The sequence below is a fragment of the Martes martes genome, assembly GCF_963455335.1.
Source record: "Martes martes genome assembly, chromosome: 2".
NCBI classification, from domain to species: domain Eukaryota; kingdom Metazoa; phylum Chordata; class Mammalia; order Carnivora; family Mustelidae; genus Martes; species Martes martes.
Window position 1 is genome coordinate 70,295,692 of NC_137889.1, and position 27,791 is coordinate 70,323,482.

Genomic DNA, 27,791 nt, shown 5'->3' on the forward strand with positions numbered 1-27,791 from the left:
ATACCACTATGGAAAACATAACCTATGCTGCAATAAATTCACTCCAAATGAATTTACACACATATCCACCAAAACAAATGCAAAATAATCAAAGTAGCAATGTTTGTAACCACCAAAAACTGCTGATAATTCAAAGATCCATCAATATTAAAAAAGAAACAGGTAAACTATGGTATGGTATTCATAAAAAAGAATAATATAGTCTAGAGCAACATGGTAACAAGCACCTACTGCCTGCAATATAAAAGACTCTTGAGGGGTGCCTGGGTGGCTCAGTGGGTTAAAGCCTCTGCCTTCAGCTCGGGTCATGATCCCAGGGTCCTGGGATTGAGCCCCACATCGGGCTCTCTGCTCAGTGGGGAGCCTGCTTCCTCCAATCTCTCTCTCTCTGCCTGCCTCTCCGCCTACTTGTGATCTCTATCTATCAAATAAATAAATAAAATCTTTAAAAATTTTTAAAAAATAAAGATACTAATTAAAAAAATTTAAAAAATAAAGAAAATTAAAAAAAGATTCTTGAAAATCACACTGCATAAACACAAGCAAGAAATACATACTATATAATTCCTTTTATTTAATAATCTGTAATTTTCCAAAACAGGCAATGCTAAATTATAATTTTAAGGATGTATACTTACATTACCAAGCCATAAAGTAAAGCAAAAAAAGGTGACTAGACAAAGAGAAAATGGTATTTACCTCTAGGGAAAGGAAAAGGGTTGAGATTGTTAAGGTACACGCAGGAGGCTTCTGAAGTATGGTAACGCTTTCTTTTCTTTTCTTTTTAAGATTTTATTTATTTATTTGACAGAAAGAGACAGTGAGAGAGGGAATACAAGCAGGGGGAGTGGGAGAGGGACCCTGGGATCATGACCCTAGCCGAAGGTAGATGCTTAACAACTGAGCCACCCAAGCACCCCTCTTCTTTTCTTTTTTAAAGATTCATTCATTCATTCATTCATTCATTCTAGAGAGAGAGAGAGAGAGAAAGCATGTGTGCGCACAGATGCCCCTGAGGAGAAGGAGGGACAGAGGGAGAGAATCAGACTACCCACTGAGCCAGAGGTAGATTGGATCTCATGGTCCATGAGATCATGACCTGACCTGAAACTAAGAGTCGGATGCTCAATCAACGGAGCCACCCAGGAGCCCCAGTGCTTTATTTCCTTAACCTGGTTATACTGCAAAAGTCCCTGCTTTGTTATAACTCATTAAGCTGGATAATTACGCTTTATGCATTTTTCTGGTATATGTTACATTTCACAATTCAAAAGTGTTCTTTTTTTTACTTTTTTTTTAACTCTACTTTATTTTTTCAGTGTTCCAAGATTCATTGTTTACGCATCACACCCAGTGCTCCATGCAATATGTGCCCTCCTTAATACTCACCACCGTGCTCATCCAACCCTCACCCACCTCCCCTCCAAAATCCTTAGTTTGTGAGTTAGAAATTTATCCTATCTTTAATTCTATTAACATCTAATATGGATTTATTTTTTTTCTTGCTTCCCTACCCCAACACTCTAGTCTAATCTTATTTACAGTCTCAATCAGTTACAGAAAGCAAGTTTGTAAGTATCTACATTGACTTTTATTTGTTATAAGCACAGCTTCTTCCAAGGAACTTCCCCTAAATGACTGTTTAAACAGATCCATAGACTCCACATGATTTTATGTATTTACTTCAGTATATGATGTTACAGGCTTAGCTCAAAACTCCTGAAAGCTTTCTCAAATAGAATTCTTAACTGGAATCACAACACAAAACATGATTTAACCAACTATTTTCTTAATTCTTCCAAGAACAGTTCAGAGGTAATGTTCTACATGCACAGGAGAAATGTTAATTTATTACTTCATGACATTATGGTAAGAGAGGTAGAGTACACACACAAAAATTATTCCTTGACTCAATTTCAGTTAACTTTCAGTTAACTTTCTGTGGGCTTTTAAAAAAATAATTTAGGGGCACCTGGGTGGCTCAGTTATTAAGCATCTGCCTTCGGCTCAGATAATGATCCCACAGTCCTGGTATCGAGCCCCACATCAGGCTGCCTGCTTGGCGGGAAGCCTGCTTCTCCCTTTCCCACTTCCCCTGCTTGTGTTTCCTCTCTTACTGTCTCTCTATCAAATAAATAAATAAAATCTTTTTTTTTTAAGATATTATTTATTTATTTGTCAGAGAGAGAGGGGGAGAGAGAGCAAGTGAGCACAGGCAGACAGAGTAGCAGGCAGAGGCAGAGGGAGAAGCAGGCTCCCCGCCGAGCAAGGAGCCCGATGTGGGACTCGATCCCAGGACGCTAGGATCATGACCTGAGCCGAAGGCAGCCGCTCACCCAACTGAGCCACCCAGGCGTCCCAATAAAATCTTTTAAAAAATAATAATAAATAAATAATTTAATTTTTTGTAGAGCAATGGTAATAATTGCAGTTAATATTTGAGGTACAAATCATCAGGTTCTATGTATTTCAATAAAAACTAAACTCACTTCTTTCCAGTGACTTTTTAAAAAGATTTATTTACAGAGAGAGAATGCAGATATGTGCATGTATGGGGGAATGGGCAGAGGGACAGAATCTCAAGGAGACTCCCACTTAGCACAGAGCCCAATGCTGGGCTTGATTCTGCAACCCTAGCATCATGACATGAGCTGAAACCAAGAGTCGGACACTTAACTGACTGAGCCACCCAGGTGTCCCTCCAGTGACCTTTATGATGATAGTATTTGACTGGCTATTTTAGGCTATTTTTATCAAGGTGTCACTTTATAATACCAAGTTCTTTTCCTTTGTTCATTAGTAACATCTTCAATGACAGCACTTCATAAACAGTATGGGTTAGTTTTCCCTAAATGCATTACCATGCTCTTACACAAACACACAAATTAGGGAAGTCCCCTACTCCACACGTATTAGGTAGGTGAAATAGGTTGCTCTGACTGAAGTGACCTCGAGATGCAGGTGCAGAAAATGTTTACAAGCAATTGGCAACAGAATATAAAGAGTGTCAAATTTATTAAGAACATGACACTGCTTAGAATAAGTATCACATGAACCTTAGAATAATTTATTTCTAAAAATAATTCTGAGTAGACCATTTGAAAGAGTTGTGACCTTTTCCCAACAGAGAGCCATTAAATGGTAGTGGTAGTATTTTATTAACTTAAAGAATTTCTAAAAAACCCTTTACTGAGGTAAATTTACTGAGAAGATTCATGATATAACCATCTCATGCTTTTTAAAGGCTTAATAGTTTAATGTTGCTAAATTCAAAATTTTTTAAAGATTTTATTTATCTATTTATCCTGGGGGACTGGGGAGCAGAGAGAAAACAGGCTCCACACTGAGCCCGACGTGGGGCTCAATCTCATAACCCTGAGAACACGAGCTGAGCCGAAATCAAGAGCTGGATGCCTACTAAATCACCAAGGTGCCCCAACAAATTTAGATTTGGAGCCAAGTGCCTCATTTTTAGAACAAATGCCATCAATGTTATCTGTACATGTCAGATAAAACAGTAAGACTAAAATGAATCTGTCATCTACTAAAGACAACATGCACAAATGTAACCTTTAAAACGCTGAGCAAAGTCAGATCATCAAAATACATTTCTGGGATTTCTGGAGTTCTACCACAACTTTACACTAAGTAATTTTTTTTTGCCTACAAAGCTACATGCAAGGACACTATATTTACTAAGAAAATTACTCCTGGATTACTTTATTAATGTTTTCTACCTGCAATTGATATCAAAGAACTTCATTATTCTTATTCACAGAAAGCAACCAACTCTATCTTAGCAGCATTCAGGCTTTTTACCTTAGCAACAGTTCAACCACCAACCACCTAGCATGATGTCTGGCCCAAAAGGAGCCTAATAATTATTTACTGAATGGAATAGGCATAGAACTGAGTCTTGAGTAAAATACCAGAATTATCAGTTATCAATGGGTAGCAGGATTATGAAAAACTTTCATTTACTAACTTATATTTTTATCATTCATATTTCCTACAATAAACATATTTTTGCTTTTATTATTTAAGAAGTTAGGGGCGCCTGGGTGGCTCAGTTAGTTAAGTGACTGCCTTTGGCTCAGGTCATGATCCTAGAGTCCCAGGATCAAGGCCCGCATCGGGCTCCCTGCTCAGTGGGGAGTCTGCTTCTCCCTCTGACCCTCTCCCCTCTCATGCTCTCTCTCTCTCTCTCAAGTAAATAAATAATATCTTTTTAAAAAATAAAAAAAAATAAAAAGCTAACTCTTCCGAACTCATTTTTTAAAATAAACTTTACTATGAGCTAATTTTAGATCTGCAGAAAGTTGCAAAGACAGTACAAAGAGGTCCCAAATACCTCCCACTCAGTTTCCTCAACTGTTAATATCTTTTATTCCCATAGTACATTTGTCTAAACTAAGAAACTGGCAGTGGTACATAACTATTAAGTAAACTCCAGACCTTATCTTTTTTACCAGTTTTTATATTCATGTCCTCTTCCTATTCCAGGTTTCAATCCAAGATATCACAATGTATTTTAACATGTCTCCCTAAACTCCTTTGGCCTATGATAACTTCTCAGTCTTTCCTGATTTTTCATTACCTTGACTGGTGAAGTATCCTGCAAAATGTCCCCCCAGTGGAGATTTGTCTATTGTTTCTCTTGGGTTTAGAGTGGAATTATGGGTCTCTGAAACGAATTATCACAAAGGTAAAGTGCCCTTCCTGTCACAACACAGGAGTATGTAATATCCACATGACATCACTGGTGATATTAACCTCCCTTACTTGGTTACAGTAGTGTTTGCCACGCTTCTCCGCTGCAAAGTTACTATTTTCTCCTTCTTTTCCTACTTTATTCTTTGGAAGTAAGTCACTAAGTCTAGCACACCCTTAAGGGAAAGGAGGTAGGAAGTAAGCTCCTCCTCCATAAGGAAGGAATATTTACATAAATTATTTGGAATTCTTCTACAAGGGAGACCTGTCTCTTTTCCTCCATTTATTTATTCATTCAATCATTTATATCAATGTCTATCACTTACATCATATAAACATGCTCATTTATATTTACTTTATACTTTGGTTATAATCTAATTGTGCACTATTTATTTTGTTGCTCTAATTTTTCCAGTTTTGGCTATTTGGAGCTCTTTCAGGTTAATTCCTGTGTTCCTTGGACAATCCCTCACCCTTTTGTGTTTGTTTTTTTGTTCTGTTTTGTTTTGACACTTCCTTACTTCTGGTACTACACATAATCTGGGCTCATCTTGTATATTCCTTACCCAGTTCTAGAATCAGCATCTCTCCAGGGCAATCCATTATTAAGTCCTGGAGTTAACCATTTAAGATTTTTGTGAACCCAGGATAATCTATCTGAAGGTCAACATGTAACCTCAAAGCTGCACAAGTGTAAATAAGTTCAAACTTTGAGTACCCAAGCCAAAATTGCCACAAATGACCCTCAAACATAATAGCAACGCTTCCACCCTTTATTATATTCTTTTGTTTCCAAAAACTGAGCTCAGTTGGGTGGGTAGAATGATATTTTGCATTCATTTTTCAGATAAGAAAACTGAGAAATAGAAGTGATGACAATGAATAACGTCAGGGAGCCAGATATTGATAGAGCCAAATATCTTCCATCCTTTGCCTTCTTCCTCTCAGATAACACCATCACCGTGGTGGGACCCTTGGCAATACAGCTGTAACAATATGGGTATACTCATACTTCCTGCTACTCCACTGAATATCCTAGGCTTCCTAGGTGTCCAGTTAAATCAAAACTTTTCTCTATATAGCCATATTAGTTCAACAAATGAAAAGGAAAAAAATACTCCTAAAAATCCTAAAAGATGATTGGCAAATATGATAAAATATATTTTTTTAATAAAACAGCAACCTTTCAATGAGCTTCTGCTGTGTGCATGCCAATATATTACGCATTTTAAGAAGGGAGGATAAAATAAACAGCATATGTGGCTGCCCATGATATACTAATATCCTGTCCTCACAAAGTCTAGAAATAAGGAAAATAAGATTGCTCATCAAGAGTTAAAATATGTAATCAATACATAATGGATCAGCTCTAAAACCACATAGGCAGAAAAATAAACGACATACAAGCCAACAAGATTTACTGGGATAATTATACTGAAAGAAAATACAGCTTAATCTAGGAGGAGGGCAGGCTATAAAGAAAAAGGCAAGTAAGGAAAGTCAAGAAAGCAAACACAGTAAAAGCAATACAATTAACTAGATAGGAGGGGCCCCTAGCACAAACCTGTAAAGTCTGGTAAGGCTTCCCAGAGGAAGTGAGGTCTAACATGAGAAGCAAAGTGCAAGTAATAATTGGTATATGGGCAAAGGAAACATGTTCAAAGACTTGGAGATACGCCAGCCTGGCGTATGCCCAACCCTAACACTGACAAGGCCCAGACCAAGAGTACAAAGAAAGACACATTTGCCACGTGATTAAATATTTAAAAGTTATCAAGCAAGTCAACAAACTATTAAAGAAATATATTCTATCCTCCTACGTTGAAAATACACCTTATAATGACTTATAAGTTTCAGCTCAGTTTTATAGATGTGTAGCCAAGCTAGTGACAGTTTGGAAAACACTGCAAGACATGGAGAAGATTAAAAGCAGCCAAATTCCAACACCAAGAGAAAAATCATTATTTTGGTGTATTTCTCTCCAAACTTGTGTGTATATATATATATATATAATATTTTAAGAGAAATGATAACACATTATATATAAAGATTTTGCCCTTTAAATATAAGCTTTTCCACTCCTACGGCCTGTAATACAAGTCACTCTATTCGGTTACCCAATGTGCATTCTGTGGCTGGTTTATCTTGAAACAGAATTTTCAATGTGGGGCCAAGTGTGTTCTACAGACCCCTGAAGACCCCCAAGATCCTTTTCAGGGGACTGATAAGGCTGAAACTTTTCATAATAATACATGTATTATTATTTAAGTGATATATATGATCAGTTTCCTACTGCTAATGTAACAAATTACCACAACCTTTGTGGTTTAAAACAATACAAATTTATTCTCTTGCAGTTCTGGAAGTCAGAAGTCTAAAATCAAGATGTCTGCTGGGCTACACTGCTTCTGGAGGCATTAATATACAGTACAGACAATCATTTATGATATTCTGGCAAGATTCACAGATGTATTTTAGAGTATTTTGTATAGATGGATTCTATAGAAGGTTTCAGAAGTCACCAGTGTATGTGTGTATTTGTTTTTAATTTATTTTTATCTATTTATTTTTTTTGCTGAAGGTTTGCTACACATTAGATGGCAGTGATTTTAGAATTATCTTTTGGAGTTATAATAGTTATTTGTTTATTTCAGCCAGTTTTCTCTAGGAAACTGAAGAGCCTAACAAAGCCTAAGACTGAATAGAAGCCACTAGAAGGCCTCGTAACAAAAAGTGGAGGTTAGGTATACTTTGTGAAAATATTTTACATCTGCCAGAAGATAGAGTCCAATATATCCAACAGGAAAGGAACATAGAAGAAAACAGAAATAGCTAGAGTCCTTACCATTAATTAGTTACTGTGCTAAAGATTCTATATATATTATTCACATATTAAAGTCTCAACACACACTTAATTCTCAGAGCAATCATTTAGAGAGTACTCCTACTCTTTAAAGAGGAAAAAATAAAAAAAACCAAGGCATAGAGAGGTTAAGTGACTTGCAGAGGTAGTAACTGGCAGAGCCAGGATGTAAATACAGGTCTACAACTTAAAAGCCACTAAACATAACAGATCTTTATTCAACACATATGCCAAAACACTATCAGTACTTTCCAGTGATCAACTCCTTATTTTTCTGGTATACTAAAAAGATACAGAATCATGAAAGAATATTTAATACCCAACTGCTTGTCCAACTATCCACTTAAATGCTGCCCAGATATTAAGCAGACACAGAAACAAGCTCTTCCCTCTGACATTTGCATCTGCCCTAGTCCATGAGGGTAGATCTGAGACCATTTCTTCTAGGATGTTACCCTTCCAATCGCTGTTAACAGAACCCTATCAGCTATGCTGAAAGAAAGGATATCACTACCTTACAAAAGAACATTCACCGTCTTACAACATAATATATTTTCCTACTGTTGGGACTTCATGTATTAGCTCCCCTTCTAGAACACTCTTTGCAATTCTAAAAAGTTATCAAAATAATATCCTTTTTCTTTGAAGTATAACATCTAAAATCTGTACCACCCAATTTAACACTTACATAGTTAACTGTCAACTGCTGTTCCACATCTTGTACTTCAACTAAACTCACCTTCAAGAATCGAATCTGTATGGAAAACAAAAATGGCTGCTTACCCTACAGTACTCCAATTTCTTCCTTGCTAACAGAATTTTAACTTTGTTTGGCTGGTATTGTGCCTAATTCTAAGGAACAAATTATGATTGTTCTAACCAGTCAGTAATCCCATTCCTCTTTGTCAGTTATCAGTCTAGGTATGGGCATGTGATCCAATTCTAGCCAGTGATATAAGAAATCTACCGATACAGTTCTTGGAAAAGTATCTTCTCTGGTAAGAAAAAGAGCAACAAAAAATCCTTTTCTATACCCTTGCCCATTCCTTCCTAATTGGTACTCTCTCCTATTGAAAACCACAAATAAAGACATCATCAATAGTTGATGGCAGCGTGGAAAGACGGAAACACTTACGTCCTCCTAGGAGTTTTTACTTCCTTTGAGTTAATTCTGTACCTGTATATAAAGAGTTAATTCTGTATCTGTATATAAAGAACCAAGAAGCTACTCAAACACAGAAAAATGGGTACACTATTAAATAATCACCTGATTTTCCAAATTACGGATATATGTGTTTATCTGGTTTATAACTTTATAATTAAAATTAGGAAAAAACACATTAGTAATGAAGACAGCAAATGACTAATAATAGCAAAATACTGCATTTTCTTTCTGTATTTATTTATTTTTAATCAAAAAATATCCAGAACTGCCAGGGAACATACAAGGCACTAAGAACTTAAAGTGGCAAGATTCTGAAGAAAAAAATGGAGCAGGTAAACAACAGTCACAACAACTTTTTGCCCTTGAGCCTTTTCCTGATTTATAAGTATAGAGACTGAGAACCCTAGCAGAAAGTGAAAGTGGGGAGCTTTTGGCAGTCTCATGGGGTCAAGGAGACAAGATCTGAAGTTCAGAATCACCAATGTGGACTTGAATGGTCCAATATCCTGGAGAAATAAGACAGAACAAATCATTCTATGATACTTTTCCCCTAAAAATATTTATGGTTCCTAAATTTGATGAGCAAGAGGCCAAGAAACTAAGCAAAAAAGTGGTTAAGAGACTAAACTGATAAGCAAAGCTGTCAGTAGTCTCAAAATGTAAGGAGATGAAAACTAAATTTCAGCACCCAACAAAGAGAAGAAGTCTTAGTAAACACATAGCTTTCTACTAAAATCCTCAAGGGCTATGCTCTAAAAATAAAGTAAGTCAAAATATAGACCATCTAGAAAGTCTGAAACCATGAGGCAAATTCTCTTGATCTTTAATGGGATCAATGTAATTTGCTTCTACACAACCTGTCTACCAAGAAAAAATTTAAACACACTACAGGTGAAGGTATCATCATCCAGAGCATCTTTAATTTTTTGTATACAACATCCAGCATTCAATGAAAAATTAAAAAGCATACCTGAAGTCTAGGTCAAAAGACTGGAAAAACAAGAGATAAAAGTAGGCAACACATAAAGACCCAGAGGTCCATGTAGAATATTCAGGTATGGACTTTAAACAAGTAATCAATATGTTTAAAAAAAAAAAAAAAACCCAGGGAATTTCTCCCAGGGTATAGCAATTTATAGGAAATTAATCAAATCGAAATGTGATGGCTGAAAAATAACTGAAATTCAAAACTTGATAGAAAACAATGAGATACCACTACACACCTATTGTAACAGCTAAAATCCAAACTACTGACAACACCAAATGTGACATGTATGTGGAGCAACAGGAACTTTCTCATTCACTGTTGGTGGGAATGCAAATGGTACAACCACTTTAAAAGACAATTTCACAGTTTCTTATAAAACTAAACATACTCTTACCATATGATCCAGCTATTACATTCCTTGGTATCTACCCAAATGAGTTAAAATATCCAAATGAAAAGGGAAAAAAAAAAAAAGATTAGAAAAACAAAAATAAAGTACCTAAGAGGAGTGCCTAAGAAACACAAGGATCTCAGAGAAAAGATCTAACACATGTAACTGGAGTCCTAAAAGGAGATGGGAGAAAGAATGTAAAAAACAAGACTTGAGGATTCACCAGTCAAAATTACCCAAAGATTTAAAAAAAAAAAAAAAAGGAAAAATAAAAATTAAGTCACAATTCAGGAGGCTCTAATAACCCCAGACAGGATAAATACAAAGAAAATCACACTTAGGCAACCCTGGTTTTAAGTTTCTCAAAACCAAACCGAAAACAAAGAAAAAATTCTAAAAGCAGCAAAAAAGGGAAAAAATTAGACCAATAGCTGACTTCTCAACAGAAATAATGGAAGGCAAATGACACAAGAATTTATCTTTAAAGTGTTCAAAGAAAATGACAATAGGGGAATCCTCAGTGGCTCAGCCCATTAAATATCTGCCTTTGGCTTAGGTCATGATCTCAGAGTCCTTGCTTAGCAGGAAGCCTGTTTCTTCCTCTCTGGCTACCCCTTCCCCCTGCTCATGCTCCTGCTCTCCCTCTCTTGCAAGCACGCAAGCTCTCTCACTCTCTCAAATAAATAAAATTATTAAAAATTTTAAAAAAGAAAGAAAATGACTATGGGGATGTCTAGGTGGCTCAGTTGGTTAACCATCTGCCTTCAGCTCAGGTCATGATCCCAGGGTCCCGGGATCAAGCCCCACAGTGGGCTTCCTACTCCCCAAGAGCCTACTTTTCCCTCTGCCTGCTGCTCCCCCTTCCTATTTCATATGCTCTCTCTGTGTGTTAAATAAATAAAATCAGAAAAGAAAAGAAAAGAACTATAGATCTGGAAATATATAACTGCAAATATATCCTATAAAAATAAAGGGGAAACAAAAACTTTTACAAACACTGACTGAACTTATTGTTAATAGTAATGAAAGAAAATACTAATGAGAGTTGTTCAGGCAGAAAGATAACTAACCCAGACTAAAACATGAAAATGCAATACAGAATGAAGAGCAACAGAAAAAGCAAAGATGCAGCTAAATCTAAATAGACACTAACAGGGTGCCTGGGTGCCTCAGTCCATAGAGCATCTGCCCTTGGCTCAGGTTACCATCCCAAGGTACTGGGATGAGGCCCTACTGTGCTCCCTGCTCAGTGGGGAGTCTGTTTCTCCCTTTCCCTCTGTCCCTCCCCCTGCTTGTGTGCACGTGGTCACTCTCTCTCTCAAATAAAATCTTGAAAAAATAAATAGACACTGACATAAAACAATAATGTCTTGTGAAATATAAAATATATGCAAAATTAAAACAGACAACAACAACAGCACAAAAAGTGGGAGGGGCGATAAAATGAAGTAAAATATCCTAAAGGCCTTGCATTCTACATAGAGTGGTAAAAGTACTAATTTTATAGAACTAAAATGTCAAGAGTGCATGTTATAATCTCTAGAGTAATGCACCAAACAAAATACAAGACAGTATGTAACTAACAAAGTACTGAGAAGAACAGAAATAGAGAAAAAGAAGGACCATGACAAACAGGAAACAAAAACAACAGATTTGAACTCAACTATATCAGTGATTACATTAAATGTAAATGGACAATACATGGTCTACAGATCAATAAAAGACCAAAGTAAAAAACAATATATATGCTGGCATAAAGAAATAAAAATATTTCAATATAACAGAGTAGAAAGTCCAGAAACAGATCTACAGAAATATATCCACTTGATAGATATAAAGATGTCACTGCAGTACACAGGAGAATGGAAGGTCTTTTCAATAACTAGTGCTGGATCAACTAGTTATCCATATGGGAAAAAAATGAATCTAAATCTTTAATTTACATCACATATAAAAATTAGTGTCAAGGTAGATGATAAATCTAAATGTGAAAGACATAAAAAATAAAACTTCCACAAGAAAATCAGCTAATTCCTTCATGACCTTGAGGTATGGAAAGAGATCTTAAACAGAACACAAAAAAGACAAAAATAAGGGAAAAGATGAACTGGATTTTATTAGAATTGGTGGCATCTTCATCAAAAGATTACACTAAGAAAGTGAAAAGGCATGCCAGAGCAAGAAAAGACATCTGTAATACATATATCTGATAAAGGACTCTTAATCAGAATGCATAAAGAACTCATAAAATAGGCAATAAGACAAAAGAGGCAATCTAAAAATCCAATAAACGTGCAAAAGAGGTATTTAAACTCCTAAACCTTCAGACAAATGTAAAATAAACCCAAAATGTGAGAATACTGCACCCACACTAGAATAGCCAAAATTTTTAAAACTGAAAATATCAAGTATTAATGAAGATGGGGAGGAACTAGAACTCTCACACACACCTGGTATAATGAACATGCTATAACTACTTTGAAACTATCTTTGACAGGAGCTAGTACTACTGAGATCCACATTCCCTATCACCTAAGAATTCCATTCCAGGGTATAAACCCCCCAGATTTGAATAATATTATGTGTGCTAAAATACAGGTACATGAAAATTCATAACAGCATTATTAGTGACCAAAATCTGAAAGGAAAAAAAAAAACTAAGTATCTGCCAACAATATATGATGAATAGAACAGAAAAACAGCAGCATATTTACACAATGAGATACTACATGGCAATGAAAATAATTACTGCTATATTCAGCAACATAGATGAATCTCAAAACATAAATGACACCAGACATAATAGAGTATAAATAGTATAATTCCATTTATATAAAGTTTAAATACCAATAGAAGTCAAAATAATAGTTACCTTTGAAATTGGAAGGGAGAACAAGGGAGAATTCTGAAGGAACAGGTAATGTTTTATTTTTCAATTGAGGGATAATAATAACCATATGTTCACTTTGTATAATTTCTACACATATGATCTGCTGATTGTTATGATGGCTATTTTATATGTCAACTTCACTGAGCAAAGGGATGCCCAGATAGCTGGTAAAACATTATTTTTTTTTTAAGATTTTATTTATTTATTTGACAGAGAGAGATCACAAGTAGACAGAGAGGCAGGTGGAGAGAGAGGAGGAAGCAGGCTCCCTGCAGCGCAGAGAGCCCGATGTGGGGCTCTCTCCCGATCCCAGGACCCTGAGATCATGACCTGAGCTGAAGGCAGAGGCTTTAACCCACTGAGCCATCCAGGTGCCCCCTGGTAAAACATTATTTATAGGTATGTTTGTGAGGGTCTTTCCAGAAGAGATTAACATTTGACTCAGTAGACTTAAAAAAGGTGACCTAACCAATGGCAAGTGAGCATCACCATCAGTTGAGGATCTGAATAGAACAAAAGGGAGAGGAAAGGTGAAATGGCTCTTTGCTGGATGAAACATCTATCTTCTGCCTTCAGACATCAGTACTCCTAGATCTGCAGCTTTGAAACTTACACCACTGGCTACCTTGGTTCTCAGGTCCCTGGGTTTAGACTAAAACTATATCACCAGCTTTCCTGGGCTTTCAAGTCACAGATGACAGATTGTAGGATTCAGCCTCTACAATCATGTGAGGCAATCTTTCATCAGAAATCTCTTTCTGGGTATCTCTCTGTATATGCTATTAGGTTCTATTTCTCTGAGAATCCCAATTATAGTTGTATACATCTCCATACTATGTTACATTTAAATTTTTAAGCTTACCCATATATAAGGTTTTCTTTTTCTTTCCTTTTTTTTTTTTTTTTTACAAGGTTTTCTTTTGAGGTAATGAAAATGTTTTGGAACTAGATAAAAGTGGTAGTTGCACAACATGAATGTGCTAAATGCCACTGAACTGAACATATAACATGAACAAAATGGTTGTTTATGTTATATGAATCAACTCAATTAAAAAATAAAAAGGTACCGAAAAAATCAACCGCAACAATGTATAATTTATTAGACATTAATTACCACAAATATTAAAAGCTGTAATGCCAAACTTACCAACTGCTGTGTCACCATCTAACAAATTGTCATCTTCAGAAGTCTGAAAGTCCATAATAACACCTGCTCCATCTAAAAGCTCCTCATCACTACTTGCACTTGTTATACTGTTGTAGCTGTTTCTATAGTATCCTCTATGGAACAGCTGCTCAGACTCCATTTAGCTGTCTGATTATCTGAAAAAAGAAGAAAAAAATGGTTTTAACATTTTCCCAATATCTAATGAAAATCACCTCGCTTAACAGGACAAAAAGAAACTTCTGATTTCTATATTTAAAAAAATATTAAAGTCATTCACTGTAACAACAGCTAACTCTATGTCTTTTGGGATGATTTAATAATTCCATTCTCACTATACAGCTACAAAAAGGAATGGATTTCTCTGGAAAGTGGCATAAAACAATCTGCAAGATCAACTGTTTAGTTAAAAAAGTACAGAGAAGGGGCACCTGGGTGGCTCAGTTCATTAAGCATCTGCCTTCAGCTCAGGTCATGATCTCAGGGTCTGGGGATCAAGCCCTGCATCAGGCTCCCAACTCAGCTAGTAGTCTCCCTCTGCCCCTCCCCCTCCCCCTGCTCTCTGTCTCAAATAAATAAAATCTTTAAATAAAAATTTTAAAAAATGTAAAAGAACAAAGAAGTGGGATACCTGGGAGGTTCAGTCAATTAAGTGTCCAACTCATGATTTTGGCTAAGGTCATGATCTCATGGATCATGAGACTGAGCAGGTATTGGGCTCCACGCACAGCAGGGAAGTCTGCTTGGGATTCTCTCTCCCTCTCCCTGTGTCCCTCCCCCTACTCGCGTGACCTCGAGCATGCACATGCATGCTCTCTCTTTCTAATAATAAATCTTTTTTTTTTCAAGTATAAAGAAGTGTTTAAGGTATACTACAGTATATGTGGGGGTTTCTTATCCAAAAAAGGCAGGGGAGTCGGGGAGAGGAGAGGAAGAAATACAGTGTATAACTGTTTGTGTACATACAGACTATCTCTGGAGGGATTTCCAAGAAAGCTGCCTACAGGAGAAAGGAACAAAATGACTGAAGTACCAAGTCCAAAAGGGAGACTCTTTTGTACCTTTTGAGTATTTTGCCAGATGCAAGTACTAATTTTAAAATGCTGTAAATTTTTTTAGTATTAATTTCATTCTCCTTTCATTATTTTAAAATTTAAATCTTCAGAGTCCATTGTCAAGTATCAGCCATGGAAAATATGATAATAAGCAATAATTTTCATTTTTTTCAAAGCAGTAATACAAAAAATGCTTGTTTTCATTGTTCTTACTCTCTAAAAACAATATGACTCCTAAATAGTTTGATTTTTTAAATACACCTTATCTGCTCAACATCTAAATGAGAGTTCAAGATATTAGCAATAGCCTTGAAAGGTTCATGTGTGGGACTTGAAAGATACAGTCATAAAAGCAGTCAAACCAGTAAGCCTTGTAAAACAAGAATATGTCATAATAACTACCCATGAAAATAAAAGGTAATGGCACTAAGCATACTCCAATTCTAGTGCTGAATTCTATACTGAGGATTTGAAGTGTTTTAAGACAATATCTTGTCCTTAGTAAGCCATCCGTCTGCACAGGGAAAAATAACCTCAAAGAGCTACAACAATTAAAAATTATTTGTAAAGATTTTATACTTCTTTTTAGAAAAATAAAATATTGCCCCAAACTATTTTTAACAGATTTATTATTATAAATTTCTTAACTTAAAGACTACTTTAGAGAAGGTGAAGTTCTGAATACTCCTCAAGAGCATGTCTCTATTCTCAGCATCTGGCACATAATATACAAATAGCAAATGTCAAAACATCCAATTGCTATTCAGTCAATAAGGTAAAAAAGAGAAATGTATTCAATTTTCAATAAACAAATGCTCTCTACAACAATATTAATCTGGTCTTGGGAGAATAACCAAAAACTAGCACACAGAATACAAAGAAAAACTTAGCTGCTTTGCATTATTGCATCATTAATGTTTCAGGGTTACCTCTACCAAAGACAGCCTATCATAACTTACCGATATTTGTCAGAACATAATTAAAGCAAGAGTTTTATATTTAAGGTAAATGTTAAAACAGAATAGTATGAAAACAAACTGTTCATGCTAAGAACTTCGCAGTGTCCATAGAGGCAATCAAGTTAAATATTGTGGCTCTTGAGTAAATACCCAAAAGCCTTTTAAAAAATAAGCATGAATAGGGGCACCTGGATGGCTCAGTCAGCAAGCATCTACCTTTGGCTCAAGTCACGATCACAGTGTCCTGGAATTAAACCCCGCATCGAGGCTGCTTCTCCCTCTCCCTCTGCCTGCCACTCCCGTTGTTTGTGTTCTCTCTCTCTGTGTCAAACAAATAAAATCTTTAAAAAAAAAAGCATGAATAATTCCAAGAATCCTTTTAATTTTGATGTATCAAAGCAACATATGTTAAGATTTTGGAAAAAATACAAGGATTCTATTCTTCACTTCTTTACTTCATGATCAGACTAGAAGGGCTTTAAGACATGTGATAACACACATCAATAAACATTAGTTGGAGGCTATATATCACTAAAATATCTCTCTAAAATAATTACAAATGTCTGTGTACTGGGACCTCAAACAGCAAGTTTCAAGATATCTCTTCCATTTATTCTTAAAAGTGCCTCAAAAACCATTAATGATAACTGGCAACTTAATTCTTTCAAAATGTTTTAAAACTTAATTTCAGGGTGCTGGGGTAGCTCAGTGGGTGAAGCATGGGGCTCGTATTCCAGCTCAAGTCATGACTGTAGGGTTGTGAGATTGAATTGGGCAAGGAGCCTACTTAAAATTCTCTGCATGCCCCTCCCCCCCGGGGCACCCCTCTCACTCTCTCCCCTCTGGGGGGGGGGAACAACTTAATTTCACCAATATCTCTGAGACATCTATCCCCCACACCTTTATAATAAGAGCAACCAACTCTGTTCCAAAAGTCTATTAAACTCGGGGCTGCATGGGTTATTTCTACAAATTTGATAATTTAAAAAAAAAAAAAAACCTATTTTTACGAACCTAAGAACCCACAGAGCTGTACACCAATCACTGTCAGTAGCCTTGGAACATGGCTAGTCCAAACTGAGATGTGCTCAAAGGTAAAATACCTACCAGAATTCTAAGGCTTAATGCAAAAAAAGAATGTCAAATATTCTGCTAATAATTTTTATGTTGATTCCATGTTGAAATAATACTTCAGATACTTTGAGTTACATGACTTAAAATTAGTCAGTTTTCTATATACCTTTTTAATATGGCTTAAAAAAATGAAATTACATGTGGCTCACATGTGCAGCACAAATACTTGTACTGAACAGCACTACTACATGATATCCAAAATTCTATGGGAGCATAAAGAAAATGCACAGAAGAACTCTAGATACCCATAATAAATCTTTTTAAGTTCTAAACTCAATTCCCAGGCTTGCTCACAGAAATCGATTTAAACCATAATATGGCAGCTGAAATTATGCATATTAAAAATATTGAAGGGCGCCTGGGTGGCTCAGCGGGTTAAGCAACTGCTCAGGTCATGATCTCAGGGTCCTGGGATCAAGTTCCGCATAGGCGGGGGGGGGGGGGGGGGTCGGGTCCCTGCTCAGCGGGGAGTCTGCTTCTCCCTCTGACCTTCCCCTCTCATGCTCTCTCTCTCTCAAATATATAAATAAAATCTTAAAAAAAAAATACTGAAGGGGCGCCTGGGTGGCTCAGTGGGTTAAGCCTTTGCCTTCAGCTCAGGTCCTGATCCCAGGGTCCTGGGACAGAGCCCCACATCAGGCTCTCTGCTCAGCAAGGAGCCTGCTTCCCCCTCTCTCTCTCTCTGCCTGCTTCTCTGCCTACTGGTGATCTCTCTCTCTGTCAAATAAATAAAATCTTTAAAAAAAATATTGAAAATACTACAAAGTCATCTTTTCCTCTTTGTCAAACATGTATTTGAAATCATTTCAAAACATAATAGATACAGAGTAGCCTGCAAATGTATTCTTGTAGTTATAAAGATTAGAAATAACCTATGAAAATCTCCAGGGATAAAGCCTGGTCTACTGCAGTAAATTCCTAAATGATCACAACGTACAATGATCCTGACCCCCTCTAATCTGATCTCCATATTGCAGCCAGCATTGTCTTTTCTAAAAGCAAGTCTGATCAGTAATCTCTCCCTACTCCATGGATTAAAGTCCTAATCACTTCTCACCAACCTTATCAAACTCTTAAACACAGCAGGCAAGACCCTATGCAGCCTGGCCTATGCCTAGTTCTGTAGCTTCATTTTGAAGTGTGTACTTCTTGCGGTACTCTGAACTCACGGATCTTTGTCTCAGTCCCACCAGGCTGTTTCCTGTCTTATAGCTCTCTTAGCTTGGAATAAACCCTCTCCTCGCCATCCAATTAACCTTCCTATGCATTCTCCATATCTCATATGAACTGTATCTTTATTTAACAAACTCTTAAACAGAGTTCACTATATGTATGACACCATCCTAAACATGACATAAATTTACTCAGTTTATAGTTGGATTAAATACAATCACAATCCTAAAGCTTAGGTACTATTATTATACTCATTTAACAGATGAGGAAACTGATGCACAGAGTTTAAATAATTTACCCAAAGTCATGGAACTAGTAAGGAAAGCCTCCCTGACCTACTTACTACCTGGGCAAATTTTCCCTGAGTAGGTCAAATTTTCATTGTTAGTTCTTAGATCTCTCCTTTGTATCACTTACTAGAGTTGTAATGTTATACTTATTTATGTGACTATTTAATTAATGTCTTCCCTACTACAATATATATCATAAGGTCTGGCAAGGTGTCAATTTTTGTTCAGCATTGCATATTTGATGGTCATTAGCACAGCACCTGGCATATATCAGGTGTTCCATGTTATTTTATTAAACTTTTTGAAGTAATTGTGATTTCACATGCAGTTGTAATAAATCATACAGGGATATCCTGTGTACCCTTTACTCAGTTTCCACCACTGGAAAAACTACAGAACAATATCACAATCCAAATACTGACACTGATAGTACACTCAAGATAAAGAGCATGTCCATCACCACAGCATCCCTCATGTTGCCCTTTTATATAGCCACACCTACTTTCTTCCAACCCTACCACCACCCCTCCTTAACCCCTGGCAACCCATAATCTATTTTCTGTTCCTAGAATTTTGCCATTTCAAGTATGTCATATAAATGTAACCATACAGTATGTTACTTTTGGGGATTAGCTCTTTGCACTCAGCATAATTCTCTGGCGATTCACCTACGTTGTTATATATGTAGCAACAGTTCTTCCCTTTTTATTGCTGAGTAATATTCCACAGTATGGCTATACCATAGTTTAACCATTCACCCACTGAAGAATATCTGGCTCTTTTCTGGGTTTGGGGTATTATGAATCAAGCTGCTATAAATATCCATGCACAGGTTTTTGTGTGAACTTCAGTCTTCATTTCTCTGAGACAGAAGTCAAAGTGTGCAAAATCTGGGTCATATGGTAATTGTATGTTTAGTATTTTAAGGAACTGTTTAGTTTTTTAAGGAACTGCCAGTTTTACATTGCCGCCAACAATAAATATATGGGTGATCCGGTTTCTTCACATCCTTACCAGCACTTCTCATTGTCACCATTTCTTTTCAAGATTTTATCTGAGAGAGAGAGCGCACATGTGTGAGAGGGAGCATGAGGTAGGGATGGGGGGCAAACGGTGAGGGAAAAGCAGACTCCCCACTCAGCAAGGAGTCCGACTCCCGGGCACAATTCATGACATAATCCAAAGGCAGATGCTTAACGACTCAGCCACCCAGGCACCCCATCACCACTTTTTATTTTAGCCATTCTGATAGGTGTGTAGTGATAGTTCACTGTAGTTCTAGTTTGCATTTCCCTAATGGCTAATCATGTTGAACATCTTTTTATGTGCTTATTTGCTATCTATCTAACCTTTTCAGTGAATTGATTATTCATATATTTTGCCCATTTTCTAATTGGATAGCTTTTTTTACTGTTAAGTTTTATACTTTAGAATATATATTCTAGATGCTAGTCCTTTGTCAGATATGTTGTTTCCAAATATTTTCTCCCACTCTGTAGCTTGACTTTATCTTATTTTTATTTATTTTTATTTTTATTTTTTATTAAGTAAGCTCTACACCCAACATAGGGCTCAAACTCACAACCCTGAGATCAAGAGTTGTATGCTCCACCGACTGAGCCAGCCAAGTGCCCTTGACTTTCTTCTTTTTGATAGGGTCTTTCAGAACAAAAAGATTTAACTTTGATGAAGTTCAATTTGTCAATTTTTCCTTTATGGATTATACTTCTGGTGTTATCTAAAAAATCTAGGGGTGGGGTGCCTGGGTGGCTCAGTGGGTTAAGCCGCTGCCTTCGGCTCAGGTCATGATCTCAGGGTCCTGGGATCGAGCCCCGCATTGGGCTCTCTGCTCAGCGGGGAGCCTGCTTCCTCCTCTCTCTCTCTGCCTGCCTCTCTGCCTCCTTGTGATCTCTCTCTGTCAAATAAATAAATAAAATCTTTAAAAAAAAAAAAAAATCTAGGGGTGCCTGGGTGGCTCAGTGGGTTAAGCCTCTGCCTTCGACTCAGGTCATGACCTCAGGGTCCTGGGATCAAGCCCTGCATTGGGCTCTCTACTCAGCAGGGAGCCTGCTTCCCCCTCCCCCTCTGCCTGCCTCTCTGCCTACTTGTGATCTCTCTGTCCATCAAATAAAAAAATAATAATAATAAAATCTTAAAAAATTTACCTCCCAAAGATTTTCTTCTCAACCTTTTATAGTTTTATATTTTATTTGTAAGCCCATGATCCATTTGGCATGAGTTTTTGTATATGGTGTTAAGGCATAGGTTGAAGTTCTTTTTTTTTTTTTTTTTTTAATTTGGATATCCAATTGTTCCAACAGCATTTGCTGAAAAAAGTTCTTTCTCTCACTGATTGTTTTTTTTTGCCTTTGTAAAAAATTAGTTGGGCATATTTCTGTATGTCTATTTCACAGTTCTATGTTCTGTTCCACTGATCTATGTGTCTATACCTACAACAATACCACAGACTCAATTACTCTAGCTCTGAAATAAGCCTAGAAACTGGACAGATTAATTTGTCACATTTTATTCTTATTTTTCAGAATTGCTTTAACTGTTCTAGTTTGCCTTTCCATATAAATTTTATAATCTTGGGGCGCCTGGGTGGCTCAGTGGGTTAAAGCCTCTGCCTTTGGCTCAGGTCATGGTCCCAGCGTCCTGGGATCGAGCCCCGCATCGGGCTCTCTGCTCGGCAGGGAGCCTGCTTCCTCCCTTCTCTCTCTGCCTGCCTCTCTCTGCCTACTTGTGATCTGTCTGTCAAATAAATAAATAAAATCTTTTAAAAAAATTTTTATAATCTTATCTATATCTACAAAATCTTGCTGGGGCAGTTAATATTTATACGATTAATAAACAAAAATTGGTAACAAACAAATAGCGCATCTCTACTTGGATGCTATATGCAAACTCTAACTCAACAAAACTGAAGCTGAATAAATATTTGCCCCAAACTTGCTTGTCCTCCTACACTCCCTCTCTCAGCTTGTAGGATCATCATCTCCCTCACAGCCAAAATTAGCTTTCAGATTATTAATTTATCTGAAAACCATTTACTGAGTACCTATCATGTACCAGGCACAAAGCCAGTTACTGGGGTAATGAGTAAAATATGGTCCCTATTCCCAAAGCAGTGAAGGTAAAAGATATATAAATAACTACAGTATGGTACGACAAATATCACAGAAGAGGAATATATAAGGTATGTGACAACACTAAAAAGGAATAAGTATGCTACCTGGAAAAGTCTGTTAACATTTAATAAAGGAATGTTTAAGCTTAGTATTGAAGGATTAGGATGAGTGAACTGGGCTAACTATGAGGTGAAAAGTCAATACAGACAGGGGAAAAAAGTACATGCAAAAACACAGCCGCATAGTAACAAAACCTGCTTGGGTGGCTTAAATATGAGGTAAGGAACAAGAGAGTAGCTGGAGAGGTGGACACAGACCAGATCAGAAAGGGAAGAGCTCATACATTGTGCAAAGGAACTTATTTACTCATTTATACACATGAGAAACCATTAAGAGTTTTTAAGACAAACCACATGACCAACTATGAATTTTAGCAAGCCATCAGTAGCCCCAGTATAGAAGACAGAAGAAGAGCAAGACACTGAAAGGGAAGTTAGGTGACCCTAATTCCAGTAGAACCTTGAACAATCCTAAACATGAGATACTGAAAGCATAATTAACGTAAGACATCACAATATGGAGTCAAAGAATTCTGAGAAATATTTAAGAGGATAAGGTTAACTAATAAATTGTGAGGAACAGTCAAGAAAAAACCCAAGGTATCTGCTAGGTTTCTGACTTGACTAACTGATTCAAAACAGATGGAAGAAGAAACAAATTTTAGTCTCCTACATCTTATGGGACTTAAGACAGGAGTGTTCTTTCCAACTATAGGATTACACATTTCTACTTCAGTTCTGTTGGGCCACACTACAATGAAGGGAATAGTTACCTTCATTCAGTACAAAAATCTAGTACCCAAACTCCAAACACTAAATAGAACCCCACCAGAACCGGGGGGTGGGAGCAGAAATAGGAAGACCCTGTAAATCTGTGGCTAAGGGACTCACACAGCCTAAGGTAGGTACACCAATTTTCCATAGCTCCCGAAAAAGTTTTGCCTCTCTTGTAAAGGAAACTAGGTAGGGCTAAGGACCATGGCTAAGTTTCAAAGGCGTTATCAGTCAGCTATGTGGCTGGCTGGTAAGCTAAACAGATAAAAAGGCACAATCTCCGTGAAAAAAGGAAAGAAAATCCCAAATATTAGCAACTAGAGAGACAGACAAAAGTTTCACAAGCAATGATGGCAGAGAAGTAAAACGCTGACTGATCTAACCACTTATGTGTAAGGAGCATTTTCATGTTAATACTTTAAGCATCTCATATAAATATTCTAACTATTGCTAAGTACTGGTCAACAATCAAAATGAAGCAATGCTCTCCTGACAGAGCCAGCCAGGTGCCCCTAAACACAATTTTTATTGATTAGTGGCATCATGATTGCAGAGGTCCTACAGCTTTCAGTCAAGTTCAACATAAACTGCATTACATACGGTCTTCAAAAGGGATGCTGTAATACTTTCCTAGAAGGTAATGTATAGCCATACAATAAAAAGCAATACAAGAGAGATGTCACAGAAGACAGCAGTAGTGTTATAAGAGCTCGGAAAAGAAGAGCTCTCATCCCAGTGTGACTGATGGTGAGAAGCCTTCTTTGGAGTCACACTTGACTCAAGGTCACGCTTGAGTTTGACCTTAAAAGATAAGTGGGATTTTATGGGGCAGACATGGGAGAACTTAACTGAAGCAAAACTACTGGCATGAATCAAGCTCTGGAGCCAAAGAGCCAACAAAATTATCTGAAGATGAGTATGTGCACAGAATACAAGTCCAATAAAAGATTTCACAGTCAAGTAAGTTTGGTTAATAGAGCAGACCCCATTCTAGAACTGTAATGGCTAACAGCAAAGGAAAGGCTCTTGAGAAAATCTGTGGTAAACACTAACTGCGTGACCAAAATTGACGAAAAGTTTCTCAAACTTACTTTACCAAAGAACAACCCCTCTACTCCATACAACATCACAAAACTTAAGTCAGAACATTGCAGTAGTAATAAAGTATTTATTCTGATACAAATTGTCACCACATACAAGATATAACAATAATGAAACTGATTTCTCCCAAAAGCAATATTACTTGATATTTTATCTCTACTATCAAGTTAGCTCCATGTCCAAATTGTTGTGCTTATGTTTTTCTTCAAAAAAAGTATTAAATGAATAACCCTCTAAAAGAAGCAGATGTTTTCTCTAAAGAAAGTTTCCTAGATTCATAAAAATTTTTGGAGTCATTCAAAAGTTAAAAATACTAGATAATTTTAAAATTAAAAACAAAAACAAAAAAAGTTTAAAAATATAAGGCTTAGACTATAAAAAAAATGAAAGGTAAACAATAATCCAACAAAAAGATGATGTGGAAGACTTACTCTTTGAAAACTAAGTAATTTTCATGATTGTACAAGACAAACTGACCACTTCTCAAAAGGGCAAAGAATATATTTATTTAACTGGTTCCAGTCAAAGATGCAGATCAAATCTATGTATTTAGCAATGCAAATGGGCAGTTTCCCCACACAGGTTGATCCTACAATTTATACTTAAGTGAAGAACATTTCATCCTTAAAAATCAACACAAATCATAGCTACAATGTCTATACACACATATGAATGTGAGTATGAGAAAACACACACAAAAAAAGAGTTTATTAGAGTAGAACGAAGGTTTCAAAAATTTTCCAGTTTCTGTAATTTTAAATTATTTTTATAATTGAAAAATAAATGAACCGATGGTGCCATATCTCTTATCCTAACTTTTCTTCTAACATTTTGACTAGTCTTACATGAAATATACTGCAGCCATTGAGAGCAAGAGCTCTGAAATCATACTACCGGTTGTGACACTTACTAAGAACTTGGGCAAGTTAATTAAATCCTCTGTGCCTCAGTTTCCACATCTGTACAATAGGAAAACAAAATACCAATTTCCTGGGGTTGGTGTGATAATTGAGATAATCCACAAAAATCACAAATGATCAAAAACCGCAGAAATCACTTAATAAATATTAACATTTATATGTTTTAGATCACTGCTGATAAGTTTCACTAAGAACTCAGATGAAAGTTCTACAAAGCAGTGAGAGTGACCAAATGCCACAGGATACTGCTTTGATACACGACCGACCACAGAGATCAAATCTGGCTTCCTGAGTGGTCTGAAAATTATCACCAACATGTCACAGAACAGGAAATGGAAAGCCTACCACCAATACAACCTGGAAAATAGCCAATTTATTAACATAAAACCATAATCTCAGCAAATCTGTTCCACTGAACTGTATATACCCATTACCAAGTTGGATTTTTACATTCTTAATGAACTATGTATGATTGAAAACACATGCTTAAGACACAATTTTCAAAATGTAAGTACTATATAGTTACACTGACCTCTCAAAATCATTTGACCCATTTTCCAAGCAAAGAATCAGTCTTTGAACAGTGTGGGAGGTAGGGTGTGGGAGGGTGATGGCATGGATTCTGCCAATAGTGGCTGTTCCTATCAACCAGAGGTCATAAAAGCATACTCAATTTGAGAAAGTATCTGTAAGTCACACACCTGGTTTTTAAGCCACACTATGTAGCAACAATCAGCAGCACATTTTAAGATGAAAATCAACAATATATACATTAGCCCTCTTACAGGTACTCCTGAGCTACACAGATAGTATTTTCTAGTGACTCACAAAGGCACATAAAATTGACTGACATCAGTTAAACAAACTATTTCCACACCGACCTCGTCAAGAAAAGAATCCTGTAAATTAAATTAAACTGTTCAGAGATGAAAAGCAAAGCATTTCTGGAAAGATTCAACAATCAATAACACAAGCCACAATGATGCTGCAGTAACTTAATTGCATGGATCAAAAAAGTTTATATAGTGAACTTCTGAATTACCAAAAAAAAAAAAAAAAGGAAAGAAAATGGTTGATTCAATTCTTATAAATAAGGGGTTTTTTTTCCCTCCAAAAGAAAAAGAAATTTCAGAAATCTTATACATTATGTATAATAGGTAATTAACTTCCTGTGCTCCAGTTTTAAATACTATACAAATAAAGCCTATTATATGCGGAAATTATTTGAGAGTCTAAGGTAGTTTCTAAGTTCAAGATCAAAACACAAATGTTACACATATACACAATTTATGTCCTGATATAACACATAAATTTAGACTAAAGATAGACAAACTGAGTATTAAATTTGGGCAATTTTAGTAAAGGTAAAACCCACTCTCTGAGTTCAATATTTATCTTCTCCTGGGACCTACTTGCACTCCTTCGACAGTTCCTAAAGGAAATAGGCGAAATCTTAAAAGAACGTCCGAGGGTATATACCTAATCCGTGTAGGTTTGACATCATGTAGGTATCTGTTATAAGACAACCAAGACGAGAGCCCTGGCATCAGCTGACCCAAAATCCGTGAACATAACAGCTAACGAATCTTCACTCATACAATGCAACTCACCTTGCAGCTCAGAGGCATAGCAAAATCGGTGGCTGTTTTTTGCGCTGCCTTTGGATTCTGCATCTGTTTCAAAGCTAAAAACCTAGCTACCCTGGGAGCTCCACCTGAAGAAAGCTCGACACAACAAAAACTACTGCAATTTAAAAGATACCTTGGGTTTTCTACTGAAGAGGTTACAGAAATTTTGCCAGGTGGGACCTTTTTTGTCCTCCTTCAAACACTGGAGAAGCATTAAGTTAAATCCGCTTGCTTTGAAGGGCCCTGAAGTCAACTGCTTCCACCCAAAATTAAAAATAAAAATCTCCAACCTCACTTCCCTCTTAAAAGACTAAAACTGAATCCACGCTCCAACTCGGAAATGAAGTAGAATGCCTTTCAACCCACCACACCCTCTTCCCTCATTACGCAGCCCAATTCCCGGCCGCGGGCGAACTGGGACTGTGAAAAAGGGGCTGTGGGTTCCGGAGCAGACCGGCCCCGAGCCACGGAAGGGGAAGAGAAACAGCCGCACCAGGGAGCCCGACAGGTGCGTCTACGCGTGACGTCACCGCGTTGACGTGAACGGCCGCTCAGCGTCTGGCCGCCGAACACCTCCCCCACCGGCCGCGGTTGGAGCCGCATCCGCGCCTATTGGGCAATGTGGAAACGGTGGGCGGGCCGGTGCCGGGGCGGCAGGAGGAGGGGCCAAGCGATCTGGCCAGCCCTGACCAACCGCGCTGGGGGTGAAACCTTTCCCTGGCGATTAGCTCACGTCACTCACGCTGTGGTGTTTGCCCCTCTGGTGACCTCGCGAAAGGACACGAGGCAACCGCCTCGAGTGGAACATTATCGGAAGGCCGCAGGCGCGCGCTGTCCCCGGCGTCTTCGGGTGCTCCGATTCCACGCCGGCAGGAGCCCCGGAGCAGCGTGTGAAGTCCCGGCAAACGTCGGCCCCGAAAGCGGAAGGCTGAAGCGGCGGTCCGCGAGCTCTACTTCGAAACAGATCGAGAGAAATGGCCTTCAGCACCAGATGATGTCTGTGTTTCCAATCGCGAGCCGGGAATGCAGCGGGGCTCCCCGCGCCTCATATGTCGTTGACGGTTCTGTGCCAAAGTTACATACAGAGAAAACTGATAACCCAATTTTAGGTATTACGCAGTTTCAAGCATTATGCTTGGAAATTAAGGGTTTGGGGGAAAACACGGAATTTGAGGATTCCACACGGCCGAACTGAATTTATTTACTTTGAGCAAACGTAACGTGTGCCAGCCCAAATTCGGTATACCCGGCCCCCGTGCTCAAGGGGTTTATATTCCGGTGCAATAATGAATAACTGTTCAAGAAAAGGAGCACTCTTCTTGAAAGAGTAATGTGGGAAGAAATCTTTACGGAGGAGTTGACATCTGAACTGGAATTTGAAAAAGTTGACGCGCG

At 37.4% G+C, this 27,791-nt stretch overlaps 1 protein-coding gene across 2 annotated transcripts in view; it reads right to left on the bottom strand.

Annotated features, from left to right (window-relative positions):
- The window catches only part of CLCN3 (chloride voltage-gated channel 3), a 93,297-nt gene extending 66,407 nt beyond the window's left edge, over positions 1-26,890 (bottom strand). For both annotated transcript variants that reach the window (XM_080796766.1, XM_080796764.1), the window contains exons 1-2: positions 26,379-26,890; positions 14,155-14,330 (exon numbers count right to left, since the gene is read on the bottom strand). In XM_080796766.1, coding sequence (XP_080652892.1) covers positions 14,155-14,314 — 160 coding nt within the window. In that variant the 5' untranslated portion in view covers positions 14,315-14,330; positions 26,379-26,890. The remainder of the gene's footprint in view (positions 1-14,154; positions 14,331-26,378) is intronic.
- Positions 26,891-27,791: the final 901 nt, after the last annotated feature.